The sequence below is a fragment of the Rattus norvegicus genome, chromosome 18 (assembly GCF_036323735.1).
Source record: "Rattus norvegicus strain BN/NHsdMcwi chromosome 18, GRCr8, whole genome shotgun sequence".
NCBI classification, from domain to species: Eukaryota; Metazoa; Chordata; class Mammalia; order Rodentia; family Muridae; genus Rattus; species Rattus norvegicus.
The window spans coordinates 71503324-71523926 of NC_086036.1; the positions used below are offsets into that span (position 1 = coordinate 71503324).

The window sequence follows — 20603 nt, forward strand, 5'->3', positions numbered from 1 at the left end:
CTAAAAACAAAAATAAAAACCTCAAAACCAACCTCCCTCACAAAAAACCCCAATAACAACACCAACAAAAACACCATCAATAACAACACGCACGCACGCACGCACACACGCACGCACGCATGCACGCACGCAGCACGCGCGCACACACGCGCACACACACACATGCACTCGCACACTCGTGCATATGCATATGCACGCGCGTGTGTGCACACACAATGTTTGTATAGGAATAACTTAGGCAAGACATCAGATGCATCAACTAACACTGCCTTTCTAAAGAGTTTTACAGAAGACACAAAAGGCATCAGAGACACAGACATGGAGCCAAGAGGTATTCCCTTAGGATTTCAAGCCTCCTCTCTGTGTCCCGGGAATATGAAGGAGACCCTTGGGTGGCCTAGAGATCAGGAAGACAGCATGTCGGCTTTGGATCGCTCTGTGATAGTTGCTAAGCGGGTCGAGGTGGCGTGGGATGGGGCAGTGACTCATAGCAACAAAGGGAAATGGCTCCCAAAGCCACTACTCCTGGGGTGATAACACCCAGGCCGGGTCTTCCTTTAGTGATGGGACAGAGATAAGGCCAGGAGTGTGCAAGGGGAGCAGGCCTTCTTCCTTACACTCGAATTTGAACTTGGATGGCTTAGAACATGGATCCTGGAACTCCATCTTCCGAGGAGAGAGGCTGATGCTTTCCAGCTCCCCGATCAACTCGCATCAATGTTGTGCCTGTTCACTTAGGCACCCTAGGAAGGCAGTCCTCTTGCCCGTGTAACTGTCTTCTTGGGGGTAGCAGCCACATGCTCTAAGGGTTTCTGGTGATCTTAGCATAGCAGAGGATATGTGGTCCTGAGTAATGTGTCTTTTTACTTCTTTTCTCTTCTCAGAGATCTGAGAAGGGCCGTTTTGGGACAATCTGCTCACCTGGCATCGACATGGAGGAAAGACTGTAGAGACACCTTTGATTACTGGGGACCATGGCTTCTCACTCAGCTAGACAAGGAGTCGGCATGGTGATGCATTGACAACCTCTAGGGGCAGCATGGTGCATCCACACCTTCTAGGCGCACATGCAGTCATCCATGATGGTAACTGAACAAGGGCTGCTCTGACAATGGCAGGCAGACCATGCCCATTCATCACATGTAGTCCATAATGCAGTGCCACGGTAGCACATCAAAGTCCCCCAGGACCCCAACACATGCTCTGCCATGTGGGTCCCAGGCTTTGTCCTAAGGTTTCACCACCCAGAATGACTGAACCCTGAGTACAGGCTGCCTTCTGATGCCTGACTTAACCGGAGAGCAACAGCAGGCTCGAACCACACAGAGCAGTAAGTGCTAGTGGGTGCTCTAAAGCCTGCCTTGGGCTTTCACACAGCCTAGTCTCCTGCTCTTCCCCACCCTGCTCTTGCCACAGGGAGACGGGCCTTGGTGGCGCTTACATCACCAGCTGAGGTGAATGAGTAGGTGAAATGCTTGCCTCACAAACAGGAGGACCTGAGTTTGACCCTCAGAAGTGACATTAAATGCATGTGCTTGCAACCCCCGCTTTGAGGAGATAGACACAGGGGGATTCCCAGGACTTACTGGCCAGTGTAGATGGCAAGCCCCAGGCCTGGGAGAGGCCCTGTCTCAGGATGGTAGAAGGAATGCCTGGGGAATGACACCTGAGGTGGTCATCTGGCCTCCACAGAACATATATACATACATATATAAAAGCGGGGAGGGGACAAAGCCAAACATCACCTACATTGGCCCTTACTAAATGCTATTTGTGGTGGAGAGTCATTCTTAATAGCTGGGGCTCCTAGAGATGCAGGTGTGATCTCTGGTCATGGACACCTGCTTACCCTTACTATGGGTAGCTCTGAGGGCCTAGGCCCACAGGCCCTAGTACCACAGCAATGGGAATGCCTATGGTTTGCACTAAAAGGGATTGCCCCTAGGATCCACTGCTCACTGTGAAAATACACCCAGGTAGGATTGCCAAGGGGAAGGTCCTGTGCTTTGGCTCAAGGGGCTGGACTGGGAACCACTGTCACATCTGATCTCCAACTGAGGACACCCCCCCACCCCCCAGTGCTCCCAGGAGAACTACCACAGTCATTAAGTCTGGAGCCACTAGGGTTCTCTGCTGAGCTAGAGCCCCAAGGCTTTGGAAATCTCAGCAGCTTGGGGAGGAAGGTGGCGCCCATAGGGAGAGGACACAGACTTTCACCCTAAGGAACTGTGACCTGGGCCAGATGCCAGCGTCTGCTCGGCATTTGCAGCTCTAATGACAGGGTGTTCGGTCTGTGACTCCTGTCACTTCCTCGAAGGGACCGTGCCCTTCCCAAGGAACAAATGCCAGTCTCTCCAAAAGGTCAGGGTAAAGTACCTACCTGAGACGGTTAGTGAGTGAGGGGAGGAGAGAGGATGATGGGTGGAGGTGTCTGCTGCACATGGAGCCTCTGCCTGCACCCTTCCCCACCATGGCTTTACAGCTGAATGTAGTCGTGTGACTAACTCTGTCCAAGCTATTCTTCTGGGACCAAACATTTAACACCCAGGGGATGAACCCTTATGAACTCTTACTCTATCTTTGCCAGGGCTACCTAGATACCTTGGGGTGGCAAGACTACACACAGAGTCCGACTGGACCCCCGAATGCCCAAGGAGGCAACTCAGGGATATTTAGATCCATCAACACATTAGTGTCTGTGTGAACAGCTGCCGAGATTTGAGGGTTTAATACTGTGTTGTGGCCTATAAGGTCCTAACACGAGAGATGATGGAAAGACCTTAAAACCACACCCCAAAGAGTACCAGCAGAAGTGGGAGGGATGCTCTTAGCTGGGGGCAGTGTGGAGGTGTGGGGGTAAAGGGAACATGCTCAATGACTGGACAGATAAAACCGCCATGATTTGTGACCCCCAGATAGCCAAGGTCGTGCTTCCAGAAAGTCGTTCTCCAACAGCTTCCTCTCACAGACCGGGCTTGTTGTATGAAGGTGCACGAGGCTCGAGCGTGTATAATGAGGGATGTGTAGCTACGGCCCTCCCCCGTCCTCCTCTAGGGAGGGAGTCTGACTTGTGAATGAGAAGGAACACTGGGACAGGTGCTATCCTGCTGGGGTGAGAGGAGGCCTGGGGGGGGTGGCTGGGAGGAAAGATGGACTTGTCCTGTGTCTCTGAGAGGGTTTCACAGGGAAGGTGACCTCGGCAAGACAAGGGCTATAAGGTAGAGCAAGCCAGGCAGAGGGAAAGCAAAAAGAAATGAAGGATCAAGGCAGATGGGAACAGGGCCCAGCTGCACTGCAGGTAGGGTAGACTGAGCCCAGGACAGAGGCTGGGGAGGTCAGCTGGGTCAAGAAATTGGGCAGTAGCTTGGGCGTGTATGGGAAGAGAAGCTGTTAGGGGACAAAGCTAGAGGGACTTCAGCGTCTATCTTCTCTTAAGGAAATGAGTTCAGGCTAATCCCCTTTATCTACATCTTGGCTCTGCATTTCTAGTGGAGTTCACTTAGCTCTACGTATGCCAAGGGATTCCAAGGGAAGCACACAGTGCCTTCTGGGTAAATTTGGAAGTGACAGTGTTTGACAGTCATTATGCACCCACTCCAGTCAGCTGGCTCTCAGTGACTGAGGCTAGGAGCCCCAGACATCCTGCACTGTACTATGTGACTCCATGCTGTGAAGCCCTGCCCATGCCAATGCCATGGCCTGGGTAGGTGGCACTCAGGAGCCGCAGCCGACAACTTATATAGGCACCTTTAGCTGTGTGGTGCTTTGAGGGATGTTGTGGACTCTCAGGACAGCCATCCCCTGAAGAGCTGCAGCTCTGGGACCTGGAATGCTTGTCTAGAGAGCTGTGTCAACCATTAGCCTAGGGAGACCTATAGGAAATGCAGATCCTACACGCAATGGCTAAGGCACAGTGGTCGGAATCAGCTGGACCTCGGGTTTCTGACTGCACTGTATATAGGAATTTCCTGTAGTGTTTTTAAAGCATGGATTTCTCTGTATGATTTCCCATGATGCAGCGGGGTCAGTCTGTGTAGCCAGCACATAGCAAATGGGAGAGCAGTGTTTTCCTGTCCTTCTCAGATGAGGTTGCGAAGGGGCAACACTTCTGTTCTCTCAATAAAACATTCCCTTTCTTACATGCTTTTTCCATTGTTTTGTAAGAATTTACTTATTTGTGTGTGTGTGTGTGTGTGTGTGTGTGCGCGCGTGCATATGTGTGTATGTATGTGTGCATGTATTCATGTACATGATGTTGGGTGGGGCTGCTCAGGCAACAGTACGTGTGTGCAGGTAAAAGGACAACCTTGGGGTGCTTCTCTCGTTTCACCTTTGTGTGGGTTCCAGGGATTGAACTCAGGTCACCCAGCTTGCGAGGCAAGCTTGTTCTCCCACCGAGCCACTCCACTAGCTCATCCCTTACTTGCTTTGGCTCTGATGTATTGGGAACTACGACCTAGAGGCCGTGCACGGTGGCACACACCTGTAATCTAGCCCCCAGGAGGATCGCTGTGAATTTAAAGCCAACCTGGGCTACGCAGAAAAGACTCTACCAAAACAAACCAACTAACAAAAGTGGGGAAGGACACCAAGCATTGACTGGAAGTTACATCTCATGCTAAAATACATGGGAGGTGGAAGGCAAGAGAGACAGATGGGTGGTAACTTCTAAGAAAAGAAAAACACACCAGAGGGGATTAACAGGCTTAGACATTACAAGAAAAGATGACTGAGCTGGAGGACATTGCACCAGAAGTTACCCCAAATAAAGAAAGAGGGGAAAAGACTTAAAAAAAAAACCAAGCAGATTTTTGGCAAGCCCTGGGGAATGAGAAGTGGGGCCTGCAGAGATTTGAAAGCACAGACTGGGGACCAGAAGGTTACACATTGAAAAGTTTCCAAGTGTGCAGGCTGGGAAGGAGGCTAGTTATCAAGCGCTGGTGTGAGAGTCAGAGGGCCAGAGTTCAAATTCAGGTATTTAACTCCGGTTAAAGCTGGGCAGGGTGCTGTGTGGTCCCAACTAGGGGGAGGTAGAAATGGGAGGACCCCTGGGGCTTGCTGACTGGCCAGTTTAGTTGAATTGTCAAGCTCCAGGCTGGTTAGGTGTTTTTGTTTTGTTTTTTTCAACTTGACAAAAGCCAGATAATTTGAGGGAGGAGCCTCAATGAAGGAATTTCCTCCATCAGAGTGACCTGTGGGCAAGTCAAAAAGAGCACTTTCTTGACTGCTGATTGATTGGGAAGGCCCAGCCCACTGTGGGCGGTGCCATTCCTGCAAGAGGCTGAGCAAGCTGCACTCTTCCATGGGCTTTTGCTTCAGTTCAAGCTTTCTGTTTCCTGCTCCAACTTCCTTCACAATAGAACCATAAACGGAAATAAACTCTTTCCTTCCCATGTTGCTTTTGTGGTCATGATGTTTATCACAGCAATAGAAAGTCAACTAGGATGGTTAGTCTCAAAGAATAAAGGAGATAGCAACTGAGGGAATCCCCCTTTGTCATCTCTGTGTATATATACACATAGGGACTCACACACACACATCACATACACACACATCACACACATCACACACATCACACACATCAGATACACACACATCACACACACATCACACACACACATCACACACACATCACATCACACACATCACACACACACATCACACAAACACATCACACACAAACATCACACACATTTCAAAATATGACAAACACACAAAGTCCAGATTTAAGAAACTCAGTAACCCAGAGAAAGATGGGGGAAAGAGACCCTATCAGCTCACCCTCACTCAAGAGCTGGGGCCATACTGTGGACTCCCCGGCATCTCTCGGTGACAGGCTAGAGGCAGGGCAGAGAGGAGAGAGGACCGAAAAAAAAAACAAAAACAAAAACAAAAAACAAAAAACAAACAAACACCCCAAAACAGGGTAAGATGGGAAAGTGTGGTGAATGAAGGTGAAACAGCGGAAGCAATTGGGGAGCGAGATGAGTCACACTTTCCAGTCCCTTTCCTGGGAACAATGGCTCTACATGCTGTCTCTGGAATAGCTAGGTCCCTACCGTCTCCTCTGAAGCCTCCAGTTATTGTCACCTCTAGACCTGGGTTCCCTCAGCTCTGCTGAGCGCGTCCTCCTTGTCTCAGAGCTTGTACCCATTCTGGGAGAGGAAGGTAATCAAGGGCAAAGTCAGCAACCACAGCAGGTGCCGGAGCTCGAAAGACAAGGTCAGTTTTCAAAAGCCACATTAGACGGACATTCCGTGGATCTTACACCCGCCCGTGGTGCGAGCGTGCTGGAGAATGCTCACCTGCTGTGGTGTCAGGTCAAGGAGAAAAACTCCCAAGCTAGAGTAGTGGCCAGGCCAAGTCCCTGTCACTCAAGAGTCAGGGTGTCCTTATGGTATCACCAAGGTGCCACAACCACTGTCAGTGGGACAGCGGGTCCCTGGCGGGTCCCATTCTACCCACTTTCTCCTACCGCCCATGCTGTAGTACATCAATGGCTGGAGCAAGGGACCAGAGCAGGAGTGCCCAAGCAGAGAAGACTGAGGACCTACCTGCCAGGTCGGGAGGACCTTCTCGATGTCGTTCAGGCTGATACCATTTCCATCTTCCATCTTCCCCTTGCCACACCTAGACCACAAAAGACAGAACGGTGTTGGAAGTGGCTCGCCAAGCTCTTGCCCCTGCCTGGCTGCGGGTCAGGAGAGGCGTGGCCTGCTCTCCCCCACTCACGCAAGGAAAGGGCCCCAGAAGTGGATTCCTGTAGCCCCCCTGCAACACACATCTGAAGGGAGGTGAGCGATGAATTCATTGACACCCCCTTCTAGGCACAGCCGCTAAGCTCCCAGCTAATGACTACCCTGCCCCCACAATCCCTAAAAATGCTGGTTCATTTGGCCCCATTGCACCAAAGGGGGGAAAAAATCAGCAAACAGAGAGACCAAACAACCATCTGAACGTCACACAGGCAGGCGGGAGATGGCAGAAAACCAGTGTAGCCTCCCTCTCCTTCCTTGTCATCAGGCCGGTAACACCAGTCACTCAGCTACACTGTGTGTTCTGTATTGGGGTCTCTGTGGGTGTGTGTGCCTGCAGACTGGGGGATGCTGGCCCAGCTCACTGCCCAGAGCTCTCACTTTTTTGCACATTTAAAGGTGCAGCTACTAGCACCGGACAGCCAGAGTTTGAACTCCAGACGCATCCCTTCCTGAGGGACTTTGCAAATCACTTTCTTATGCCTCCGTTTCTTCATTGCGAAGTTGGGAGTAATCAGAGGGTCTGAAATCATAACCTGGTCTGAGGATTAAAATGATGAGAACACAGGACACAAGGTAAGTATATCCCTTCTGCTGCAGTCACTTCTACTGTTGTCACGCTGATGCAAGGGCAGAGGAGCAAGGAAAACAAACCAGATGTGGTTCCAGACAGACACCTTAGAGCTCTTGGTAAAAGTGAATTGGACACTCACTTCCTGGTGCTGTGAGCCTGACCTCCACTAGAGGGCAGCAGAAGACAAGAATCCCAAAAGTCTGGGGGGCATGTGTGTGTGTGTGTGTGTGTGTGTGTGTGTGAGAGAGAGAGAGAGAGAGAGAGAGAGAGAGAGAGAGTCAGAGACAGAGACAGAGAGAGACAGAGAGAGAAGAGACAGAGAGACAGAGAGACAGAGAGACCGGGCTGTGTGTGTGTGTGTGTGTGTGTGTGTGTGTGTGTGTGTGTGTGTGTATGTATGTGTCCTGGAACTCAGACAGGAAAACAACCTGGCAGGTCAAACTAGCAAAGTCTTAGGTGGAAGAAAAAAGGACCTGAACTTGGCCCTCATTACACCATTCTTTTCTTTATCACGCATGGCTACACAGGGCTAGGGGCCTAGCCTGGCACCTAGGTTCATCAAGCAGGGAACTGGTGGGAGATAGCCCAACGGAACTGTGGCCAGTACCCCATCCAGGGCACGAGGTGGTGCTGCAGGAACCCAGAGGGGTGGGGTGTAGAGGTGATGGGCAGAGGGCAGGAAGGAGGACAGCCAGAGAGAGTGGTGAAGAAAGTCACAGGTCACTGAGTGGGAGGCACAGTAGAGCCAGGAGTTCAAACCAGTTACACTGCAAGCTGGGCTTCGGGCTTTGTATTGCTGGGGAACAAAGTATTCGTTGAAGAAAAGGGCGTGCAGAAGAGGACACGGGATGGTCCAGGTCAGAGGGGTGGAGATGGAGCAGGCGGGGCATGAGGAAGGTGTGGCAGGTGTGAGTCGAGAAAAGAAAGGTCAGGCCTGCTACCACACCCATTGTGAAGTGCTGGGCCTCGGTGAGGAGGCAGAGGAAAGGCCAGCGGGACTAAGCAGCCATCTTTGGGCTAATCATTCTGCCTGACAGTGACAGGCTGGCCTGCGAAAGCACCAGCTGTGTGCCACTGGCCTGGGAAAGCACCTACTGTGTACCACTGGCTGGGAAAGCACCAACTGTGTACCACTGGCTGGGAAAGCACCAACTGTGTGCCACTGACTGGTGAAAGCACCAACTGTGTGCCACTGGCCTGGGAAAGCACCAACTGTGTACCACTGGCTGGGAAAGCACCAACTGTGTGCCACTGGCTGGTGAAAGCACCAACTGTGTGCCACTGGCTGGTGAAAGCACCAACTGTGTGCCACTGGCTGGGAAAGCACCAACTGTGTGCCACTGGCCTGGGAAAGCACTGACTGTGTGCCACTGGCTGGTGAAAGCACCGACTGTGTGCCACTGGCTGGGAAAGCACTGACTGTGTGCCACTGGCTGGGAAAGCACCAACTGTGTGCCACTGGCTGGGAAAGCACTGACTGTGTGCCACTGGCTGGTGAAAGCACCAACTGTGTGCCACTGGCTGGGAAAGCACCGACTGTGTGCCACTGGCTGGTGAAAGCACCAGCTGTGTGCCACTGGCCTGGGAAAGCACCTACTGTGTGCCACTGGCTGGGAAAGCACTGACTGTGTGCCACTGGCCTGGGAAAGCACTGACTGTGTGCCACTGGCTGGTGAAACACCGACTATGTGCCACTGACCTGGGAAAGCACCAACTGTGTGTCACTGGCCGGGAAAGCACCAACTGTGTACCACTGGCTGGGAAAGCACCAACTGTGTGCCACTGGCCGGGAAAGCACTGTGCTGTGCGCAGGCCATAGATGTCGAGAAGAAGGCACTGGGGAACTGGCCCCACTGGAATGGTTGCCGCCAGTCTTTAAGGTCTCATGTGCATAAAACATGCCTGGGAACTGAACTTGCCAGGTGGAACTCGATGGCAGACTCCTGAGCAAGTACGGGCCTGGCCTTTGCCCTTTCACCCAAGCAGTGTGAGGTCAGCAGTGGGCAGTGTACAGGGGGTCAGCTCTGAGCCCTAGGCTGCCTGGCCAGGGTGAAACCTCCTACTAAGCTGCAGGTGTGGTAGGCAGGTGGTGGCTGCAGACCAGCTGAGTCACTGCTGCCAGTGGGGTTGCCAAGGCAACGGCTCGCTCCAGTTCTGTCCCTCTACGGGAACACAGGCTGTGGGAAGCCTTGGCAACCTGCTTCTGAGGGAGGTTGCAGTGGCTGGACACGTGGAGCCCATCCTTCACACGGCAAGGCTAAGGGGGACCGAGTTCCTGTCCTAGCCACAAGGTGGCCACGGGGCCCTGCCCGTAAATCCTGAGTAGTGTGATAAGTCCAGGGCCAGGGTGTCTGCCCCTAAAAGTTGAGCCAGCTTCTGCTGGTGGGCAAGCCTAGACAAAGAAGCAGGACCTGCAGCTGGAGAACAGGGGTGACCTGGCTTTAGACAGGACAGGGTGTTGGGCCCAGAACAGTCTTTCCTGTGCAGCCATTAATCAGTACCTCCCACAGCCTGCTCCCGAGGAGGCTGCTCATCTCTGTGTGTGAAGCTGACACATCTTGTGATGGTTCCTATATGCTCTGCCCAGGGAGTGGCACCATTAGAGGGTTTGTCCCTGTTGGAGTAGGTGTGTCACTGTGGGTGCGCGCTACGAAACTCCCATCCTAAATGCCTAGAAGCCAGTGTTTTGCTAGCAGCCTTCAGATGAAGATGTAGAACCCTCAGCTCCTCCTGCACTATGCCTGCCTGGATGCTGCCATGTTCCTGCCTTGATGATACTGGATTGAACCTCTGAACCTGTGAGCCAGCTCCAGTTAAATGTTGTCCTTTACAAGATTTGTCTTGGTCATAGTGTCTGTTCACAGCAGTAAAACCCTAACCAAGACACACCCATTCACCACTCACAGACTGAAGTATCACGGTCACCTACATTTCCCAGGTCTTAGCTTCCCCACTGGTGTCACCAGACATGCTCCCATGGGACACACCCAGGAGGGACAGGAGCTGCCCAGGAAACATCTCCACAGTGCTCCTTAGAGTTTTTACCCTCCAGAGCCCCTCATTCTCACCCCATTCTGTGGGTATTTTATTGAACCCTTTCTGAACCCCATTACTCTGGCCCGTAAAACGTGGTGAGACCAGCACTACTCCCAGGTTCCTGCTTGGTACCCCGTATGCCACCGAGAGGTATGGCCTCTACGGATGGGAAGGAGCAGGGCAGCTGCCAGAGGACACACGACATACAGTAAGACACACAAAACACACTGTGTCCGTTGTGTTTTGGGTTAGAGTAACAGAGAGACAGGGGCAGGCAGCAAGAACAGGAGGAAAAGCAAATAAAATTGTAATGGTAAAACTGCATCCCAAAGTAGGGAAAAAACCAGAAGTCTTTTATACTGCTAGTGTGGTGTACGAAATTCAGCTTTGGGAACATGTTATAGTTCCTGAAAAAGTCTTCCAGATTTCCTGCATGGCTGAAAAATCCCTCAGGAGGGACCTAAACAGGTCCAGCTCACGATGGAATGTCCCAAGCAGTAGTTTGTCTGAAAGCCTATAGGAAAGGAGCGAATCTTCACCCGTGGATGAAAGAATGAGCAATGGTGGAGTAGCTGGCAACATGGAGTATCACTCAGCTACTCCACAGAGTGTTACTCAGCCACAAAAAGGAATGGTCCATGCATGCCGAGAGAAAAGACGACAGACAGAAAGGACACGAATGATTCTGATTCTATAATACCCAGGAAAAATAAATTCACAGAGACATAAAGCAGACTGGTGGGTATCAGGGGGTTGGGGAGGGGCTGGACATGAGGTTATGACTGGAAGTGACTCTACGGGGTTGGGGCAAGAAGACAGAGGCAATGATTTCAGAACATGGCAAACACGCTCAATGATGTCAAACTGGTTTAAAGTGGTTGATTTTATATCACATAAATTTTACCTCTGTAAAAATTACTTTAAAAAAAGACCGAGAAGCAGCACTATTTGTCTCAGTCTGTGTCCGGCTGGTACCACATACGTGTCCTGAGGGTAGCTCGGACCCTGAGGTCACCTTCCAAAAGCAGGTAATACTGGTGCCTGGAGCCAACAAGGGTGAGACAGGGTAGTGAAGCCTGCACTGGGACCGGTCCCCAAACCGGGGCCCCTGCATCGGCAGTTCAACATCTCCCTGGGAGCTTGTGTGAAGTGAAATCAAGTTCACACACACACAAAAACACAACCCACCTCAGAGTGTCTTAGAGAAGTCTGCACGTTTGAATCGAGCTTCCATTCATAGCTATCCTTGGCTGCATGCAACTGCAAGCTGCCCAGCCAAGCACAGGCTGGGCATGGCTTCCAGGGAAGGAACCTCACACCTTACGGAACCTGAGACTGGGTTCTACGGATGGGAAGGATGGGGTGGGTCCTTTTCTGGTGGTGTTCAAGGAAACCTTTCAGATGCTCCAGTGGGTGACCCACGAGAGCAGCTACTTGACAGAAGACACTCTTGTGTCTGCTCAGGGGCAGGCACATGGGTTGGTGGGGAGGGTGGAGGAATTCTCTAGAAAAGTTACCTGCAGTCCTGAGCTGAGCAGGGAAGACACCTAGGTCATGGAGTCACTCCATTTCCCCTGTGCCGTAGAACAAAGCCCTGCTTTCCCCCTTATTCCGCTCCATGTAGGAGCGCCTCTCTCCGTGCCCCCCACCCCAGAGTCCTTACCCTTCTCTGTCGATGTGTGGCAGGGACTGCTTGGGTGTGTGGCGGACCTTCCGATGAAACTGGGTGAAGTCCAGCTTTTCAGGTTGCAGGTCCCAGGTGGCACCACTAGAGGGCGAGGGAGAGCAACAAATATAAGACGTGGGACAAGAAACCTTCATACAGGATAGGCAGGAGTCTCAGTGGGCGGGGAGGGTAGGGGCGGGGTGGGGAGGGCACCCACACCCGAGGTCTGCCCAGATCCCACTTGGGATGGGACTCAAGGTATTGGGCCTTCACCTTTCTTCAACTCTGCTGTGGGGAAATAGATGCTTCCCAAACACGAATGTGGGCTGGATGCCATGCTTGCCCCTTCTGCACTCCAGCCCCTCCTCTGCTCTCTCCCTCCCCTTCAGTCTTCCTGTCTTCCTTTGCCCTTTGCCCTTTGCCCTTTGGCTCTCTCTTTTCTGGAGCCTCTGCTAGTGGCCCTCCTTCCCCTATAGCCTCATCTCCCTGTTTCCACACTGGATCTGCCCTATAAGTCCTGATGTGGCAGGGGACCTCATCAGCTCTGGACATCAGACAAAAAGGAGGAAGTTACCTGAAGGAATCAAAGGTGTTGGCGGCCCAGATATCTGTGCCCAGCACGTCCAGGGAGTTGTCTTTGCTGCCATTCTGAAAGAGGCAAGGAGAGGGGTTGGCATTACTCCTGGGACCAGGATACTGAAAACAACTGGGTAGAGGTTGACAGTGGGACCAAGCCTGAGGGGGCCCCTCTCGGACACCTAGGGCTGGCTACCCTGTATGGGTGGAGGCTGGAGTGAGCCACCCACGGGAACATTGCAGCAGGAGCAGCAGGACACTGTTGGAGACTGCAGGGATCCTCCCGCGCACAGGCCCTCACTGAGACGGTGTTTGCAGAGGTGTGTAGCCAGGACATGCCCACCTCTCTGCTGCTGAAGCCTGTGGTTCATTCTCAATGCCTCAGTACCCAGCAGACACTCTGCACGACTGTCCAGCACTCAGCACCACTGCCACAAAGGTGACAGTGGTTCCTCCCTGGCTGGTGGCTCCAGTAAGCCAGGCATTCTGAAGCATCCACGCAGGAGTGGACTTTTTAATGCCTTGCCTCTTGAGAAGCCCCACAGACCAAGGCTGCGTTTCCCGCTTCCACCCACTGTGGCCCGTGTCCTTGGAGGCTTCCTACATGGCTCACCCCATAGACGGGAAAAGCTTTACTTGGTGACGTTTCTATAACGTAGTCACTGCCCTCTGGGGTGCTGATCACCCCAGCAAACCCTCCAATCCCCAACTTCATTCTGATGGCCCCCATCAGTGTCCCACGCCTAACATCCAGCATTGCGCAAGTCACACAGGAGCCATCCCTAGGTGTAAACTCGTGCTTACAGCAGAAATGAGTACAGACAACCCTAGACACGGCCACACGAGGATACAGCAGCCTGGCCGCAGTAGTGCTGGGCTGGGAACCACCCACATGCCTGCCAACAGCTGACCACACAGAAGAGCTGCTGTGTTCACAGATTCGACTATGCCACTCATCGAGAATAAACAAACACAAGCGGCCCACAACTGGACAGACAAACCCCACAGACAGTGTGGAGAGGAAATACAAAGCAGTTATAAGACGTTAACTTACACAAAGTTTCAGGACAGAAAAAACTAAGCTGTGGTTACAGAAGTCAAATGGGAGGGGACATTAAAGAAAATGACCCAGTGTTCTATTTGGCCCAGGAGAATTGGACCCGTAGGATACCTTGCTTTTTCTTAGGTGGACTCATGCTTAGATATCTGGTGCTGTCCCAGGTCCTCTGGTAGGACCCAATCTATTTATTATCTATGCAGGTTGGTCCATCTCAGGACCCACCATTACTCAGGGCCCCCAACTTTTGTGGGAAGGGGCAGGCTCCATATGTACTTGGGCAGCTGCTGACCCAACATAGAGGAGGGACCACAGCCCTGCCCGCAGAGCTGGTGTGGGAGGACCTGTTCTCAGTTATGGCATGAACCCATGCTGCAAACACAGCCAGCATGACCGGGGCTCTGATTTTGGCATCGCAGCACTAGAGTAAAGGCACTGCCACAGCGCTGTGGGAAATGCCTTGTATGAGGCAAAACAAGGGCTATAATGTTGCTAGGTAACAGAAAGTTTTTTTCACTACACTCTTATGAGCCCAGTGTGGTGCATGTAGTATGCCGCCAACTGACACTTCACACTATGTGGTTCATTATTGTATATGTACACTATCACACATATTGTACATATATATACCACATACATACATACCATATTAGATCATACATGTATATATACCATACATATACACACCACATGCATCATACACACACACACACACACACACACACACACACACACTACCCACACAGGCTATACATATATAAACCACACATACCAAACACATACGTACTACAGATATATCATATGTATTATACTGGATAGCTTTATGTTAACTTGACGACCATCTAAAAGTCACCATAGAGGAGGGAACCTCAGTGGGAAAGAATGCTTCCATAAGATCCAGCTGCAGGCAAGCCTGTAGGGTATTTTCTTAGTGATTGATGGGGGAGGGCCCGCCTATTGTGGGTGGGGCCATCCCTGAGCTGGGTGTCCTGGTTCTATGAGAAAGCAGGCCGAGCAAGTCCTGGGGAGCAATCCAGTGAGCAGCACCCCTTCATGGTCTCTGCATGAGCTCCTGCCTCCAGGATCCTGTCCTGTTTGAGTTCCTGTCTTGATTTCCTTCAATGATGAACAGTGATGTGGAAATGTAAGCCTCCCCTCCCCAAGTTGCTTTTGGTTATTAAGTTTCATAGTAACCCTAACTAAGATATATATACACAATGATATATTAATATATCAATATAAACACATACACCACACATACCATATATACATACTATGCATGCATACATACCATACATGTACATGCCATATACACATACATACACACACCACATAGACTATACATATACATGCCATATACTCCATACATATATACCCCACATACCATAATATAGATACCACATATACCATACATATGCATATCACATACTATATATACTTATACACACTACACGCAATATACATGCCACAAACCATACATGTATTTATCACATACAATACATACTATGCATATACACACTATACATATACACATACCATATATATATACTACCTATACCACATATATGCACACTGTAGACCATACATATTGTATAACATACCATACATATACATACTGCACACAACGTACATATGCATAACACATGTCATACATATACACACCACACATACACACATCACACATCAGATGAATACCCAGCATATATTGTATGTATACACACTACACACACCATCCCTAGATACACGGACACACGCGTCATCTGTTCACTCCTCTTACTGCTCACAGGCACTAAAGAAGTGCAAAGTGGTGAGGGCTGCAGACAGACCCCGCTGGCTACCAAACTTCTAAAACATCATACCAGGAGCCAGCTGCCGTCCCCATGCTACCCCATGATGTGCATAGAGAAGTGACTGTCACATGGGGACAGAGAGGAAGGAGCCCAGGGTTAGGCTCATCCCAGCACATCCCGATCTCACAATCCTCCTGTTTTGGGAGTCTTGGTTTCCCCAGTGCCACATGGGTAACAGGAAGGGACATTGTGTGGCTTAGACATCATTCCTGTTTGTGGCAGCTCAGAGGTCACTCTGGGCTGAAGAATGCATGGGACTGGCTTCCTCTCTGCTATAGAGTTCCCTTCCTGGACTCAGAAACACGGGGGAGCGCTTCCCCCACACAATCCAGCACAAGTAGGAGTCCAGTTCCACATTTTCAGTGACACTGCAGTGCCCCCGAGTAGCTGTGGCTCCAGACCTTTAGACACTGCACGGAACTGCAGTGCATGCCTCCATGTGGAAGCTGACCCCTTCCTCTGTGCTCCCAGCACAGCTCCCTGGGTGCTCCAGAAAGACTAATCTTTCAGATGCCAGAATAGCTCTGGAGGGTTGTGTTGGGAGTTCAAATGTAGTCCATCTGGAGCCATCCAGAACACACCTTTAGAAACTTGTCCTTATTCCTTTGGGGTCTGAAGGAACCGTAGAGGTGGGATAGTCATAAAGGCTCCTTATCAAATATTTGGGACAGGCTGAGTTAGCAAATTATGGGAACGTCAGCATACAGCAGCTTATTAGGAGTTAGGGCATGGAAGGGTGTGTGCAGGAGAGGACGGGAGTGAGGACCCTGAACAATGGATGGCCACAAGGCCAGCTCTCTTTGAATACCCAGCATGTGGCAAGTCGTGTTTGTGTGCATTGGGCATGGGAGGTGGTGAAAATTCCAGGCTGTGCATTAGGAGATTGGGCAGAACCTGGCTGAACAGAGCTCAGGATGCCAGGAGGATTCTCCTATAATCAGGAACATTGAAGGTAATGCTCTAACTAGAGAATCGGGGGTGTGCCTGGCTGTCTGGGGGTATGCTGGGTTCACCCAGCATATCTTTTGCATGCACAATGGGAGAAGCTCTCAGACCAGCCCTGGCCCTGGATGCCCATGGGTGATGTGCTGTCAGGTAGCCAGAAGCTTGGCTAAGCAGACCCTGGTTCCAGGTACTACAGAGAAGCACATGGCACAGGCTGGTGACTCAGCAGCTCGCAGGCTTTTGGTCTCAGCCCATTCTGCTCTTGATGCAAAACGCGGCCACACTGGATTCTCTTCACTTCTCAGGCCAAGTCCCCAGGAATTAACCTGAGAGCCCTGACCCCTGACTCCTTTACAGCCCACATAATTGTATTAACAGAGATTTAGGTCCTGGGTGGACTCAGGGGCCTGAAGGTGTAGTCCCTGCCTTATGGGGGCTGGGAGCGGTGGTGGGGTCAGAGGAATGGGAAGAAGAGTTTATGGTAGCCCATCACCAAGAGCCTTGAGTTGAGAAGTCTGGCTACCCAAACAGTTTAGGGGACACAGGGCCAGGGACACCTTCAGCTGGCAGTATGGTTTGGGGTGATAGAAGAAACAGAATCTAAGCCTGAGCCTGCTCCATGGGGCCTCAGCCAAGTCACTGTGGCCCTTTCCCCATGTCACTATGGCATGTAGACTAGACGGGCAATTCCTGATCGGGGAAGAGGGCAGGCCGTGGGACACAGGGGAGATGCTGGTTTATGCCAGGTTTCACAGGCACATGGGATGCTCAGGAAGCAAGAGCCTGAAGTTACCTCCTAGGCCAAATGTAGAACTCTGCAGTTGACAAACGCTTGCTGCTAAAGGCTTGAGGGAGACTTGGATGTATTCCATCACAGACAGTGAAGGGGACACTTGTGGAGGGAGGTGAGGGGACCAGGTCCAAAGATAGTCACTATACATCCATTGCACTCCCCCTGGAGCTCATGTGCACACAGAAACATACATATGCACACATGCACAGGCACACGAGCACACACATGCGCGTACACACACACACACACACACACACACACACACACACACACACACACACACACACACCAAGGACAGCACCCAAATGCCAGTGCGAAAGAACTAGGCATGTTCAATACCTTGCAACAGAGGTGTCTTTGAGACTGGAGAAAGGCAGAACAAAGATGGCCAAAGCAGAGAACAGAGCTGCGGTGAGGAAAAGGAGCGTCTAGTCCTTTCACTGGGAGCTCCTGGTCTGTCTGCCCATCTCTCTGTGCCCCTTTTCCATTCAAAAGGGCAGGGAGAGGGGGAGTCAGGCTGGAACCCATGGCCAGGGTATTCCTCCTAGGCCAGCCCTCCCACCTACTATCTGAACACAACTGAGGCTTTAAGTGGGTTGTGCCAGCTGAGTCTGCCCCAGACTGAGCCACATCCCAAGCCACTCCTGGCTCCACTGAAACGGTAGGGCCCCACTATTGTCTCTGGTTCTCATCGCACCAGACTCAAACCACGGAGGCTGAGCAGGAAACGGAGATCATACAGCCGGGGTCTACTTAAAGCAGGTGGGCAGAGGACTGGTGGGGATGGAGTGGGTGCCCAACCTCTTCTTCCTGACTTTGAGAATTTCCACTTGCCTTGGCCACTCTGAGAGGCGCGCAATAATATCTCAGTGTGGGTTTACCTTGCCTTTTCCTAACGGCTAGCAATGCTGACATTGCCACAGAAGATTCTGAAGAAGCAGGGCTCTACACTTTAAAAAGCTAAGCTGTGTTTAAACAGCTGCTTGACCTTGTAAGAAATATATATTGGCATGGGCTTGTAAGAAATAATACAGACTCCAGCTCCCCTCCAACGGGGAAATGCATGTAAGTATAGCTCGGGGTCACCTTCAAGATGCTGACACTGATACATCCAGGAAACGTCACTACAGAGCCCCCTCTGTGCGCCCCTTCCTGGCCACACCAGTTTCTCTCGTGCCTCTACTCCCTCTCCAACACCTAGCAACAACCACCTGCTCCTCACGTCTATAACGTTACAGAAATGGATCGTGGAGTGTGCACTGTAGGGTACTAGGTTTTTCCCAAACAGCACGATCTGGAGAATCATCCAGGGCGCTGTCATAGCCACGGGCCACTTCCCACTAGTGAGCACCAGGGAGCTGACTACTCACCCACTGAAGAGCTGTTGGGCTGTGTCTTAGTTAGGGTTACTTTTGCTGTGAACATCATGACCAAAAGCAAGTTGGGAGAGGAAAGGGTTTATTCAGGTCACACAACCACAACAATTCACCGTCTAAGGAAGTCAGGGCAGGAACTCAAGCTGGGCAGGACCCTGAGGCAGCAACTGAAGGAGAGGTCACGGAGGAGCCCTGCTTACTGGCCTCCTCAGCCTGTTTTCTTATAGAACCCAGGACCAACAGCCCAGAGATGGAACTACCAATGAGGTGGACCCTTGTTCACCAATCACTCATTAAGAAAACGCCTTACAGCCAGATCTTAAGGACGCATCTTCTCAACTGAGGCTCCCTCCTTCCAGATGACTCTAGCGTGTGTCAAGTTGACCTAAGACCAGGCGGCACAGAATGCTCTCAGTTTCCCCCCATCAGGAAAAGCTCCCTCGAACTTGAGGGCAGGTTTCTGTGTGAATAAAAGCCTTCATTTTCCTGGGGCAAACACTGGAGAGAATGCGGGCTGGATCCCATGGTTCTCAAAGGTTTTGTTTCTTTCTTTTAATGAAAACCGACAAACGTGTGGCCTGGCTGTGTCTTACGTCCCCAGCTGCACATTCTCACCAGCAGTTAGAGCATGGTGACGTCTCACGGGCTGGTTTGCATTTCTCTGAGGGCTAGTGGTGGGGAGGATCTTCTGTGCGCTCAGTTCCTGTCTGCAGTTCCTCAGTGGAGATGTCTCTTCATACATTTCAAGCCTTTCTCATGGGATAACTACTGAGTTGTGAGAATTCCTTCTACACCCTACAAGCCCTTTGTCAGATGTGGGCTGTGTACACTCTCTCTCTGCCTATAGCTCACCTCTTCACCCTCTTTGTGTGGTCTTTTCCAGGGCATGGGTGTAATTTTGATGAAGGTCGACTTAGCATAGCAGGGGTGGCACTAATCACCAATCTTTGTCACTGTTCTGAATCTCCTGATCCTTGCTATGACAAATGGCTTCCGATGGGAGCTAGGATGCTTTCGTGTTATGAGACTGAACTCTACTTCAATGTGGTGTTGGCTAGCTTGCTGAGAGACATCAGCTCTACCAGGGAGAGGGGCCGATGGGTGGGAAACCAAGCATTTAAGCAAAAGAATGGAAAGAGAGCTTTGTGTTCAAGGCTACACACAGCTCATAGACAAACGGATGGTGCCCTTGGCCTGCAGCAGGAGCCACCAAAGCAAGATCCTCTGAGCTCTTTTCTCCATGAGTGGATGGGTAAAAACGGTAGCTATGAAGCTAGATAGCTAGGCATAGTAGCACACATGTCTGTAATCTGGGCACTGAGAAAGCTGAGGCAGGAAGATCGCGAGTTTTAGACCAGCCTGTTTATATAGTGACATCCTAACTCAGAATAAGGCAGTGGCACCATCCAGCTGGGTCCCGGTGGGCTGTCCCACTTACTTACTGATGCTAAGATTGGGGATTGCTCACGACGCACCGTCAACTTGGCTGTGCTGACTGACGCAGGCACTGACTTCAGCCGTGCAGAACAACAGAGGAAAACATAAGATGTACAAGTACACGTACACGGACAACAGTCCCACATCTCAGCCTAGCAGATACCTCTGCGTTCATCATGTCCAGCCCCTCCGGCTGGCACTATCCAGCTCGAGCCATCATTGCTAGCTGTGCTTGCTCCCACGACCCCAGCACTCCAACACAATGTCCAACTTCGTTTTTCGTTCATCTTCCCTTTGCCTTTTCCCCTTTCCACCAACTTGTCCCCAAAGGAAGGGATCAGTTCTCATGTCCTTCCGGGAGACTGACAGGGACATTCTTTAGAATGACTGCAGTTCCTGGGTCACGTCCGTTGGGGGTACTTCAGGTACACATCTGGAGTCCACTTTGGATTAATGAGTCTTCACAGGCAGTCAAGGACACAGAAGGCTCTGCAGCTGTACGTTGGCTAAGCACATGGATTTGCTCAGTAAGTGCCAA

At 51.3% G+C, this 20603-nt stretch overlaps 1 protein-coding gene across 9 annotated transcripts in view; it reads right to left on the reverse strand.

The window, feature by feature from the left end:
- Positions 1 to 20603, reverse strand: part of Ctif (cap binding complex dependent translation initiation factor) — a 271272-nt gene that overhangs the window by 172102 nt on the left and 78567 nt on the right. For all 9 annotated transcript variants that reach the window (XM_039097004.2, XM_063277493.1, NM_001108891.2 and 6 more), the window contains 3 exons: positions 12606 to 12679; positions 12029 to 12133; positions 6555 to 6630 (listed from right to left, as the gene is read on the reverse strand). In XM_039097004.2, the coding sequence (XP_038952932.1) occupies positions 6555 to 6630; positions 12029 to 12133; positions 12606 to 12679 (255 nt within the window). The remainder of the gene's footprint in view (positions 1 to 6554; positions 6631 to 12028; positions 12134 to 12605; positions 12680 to 20603) is intronic.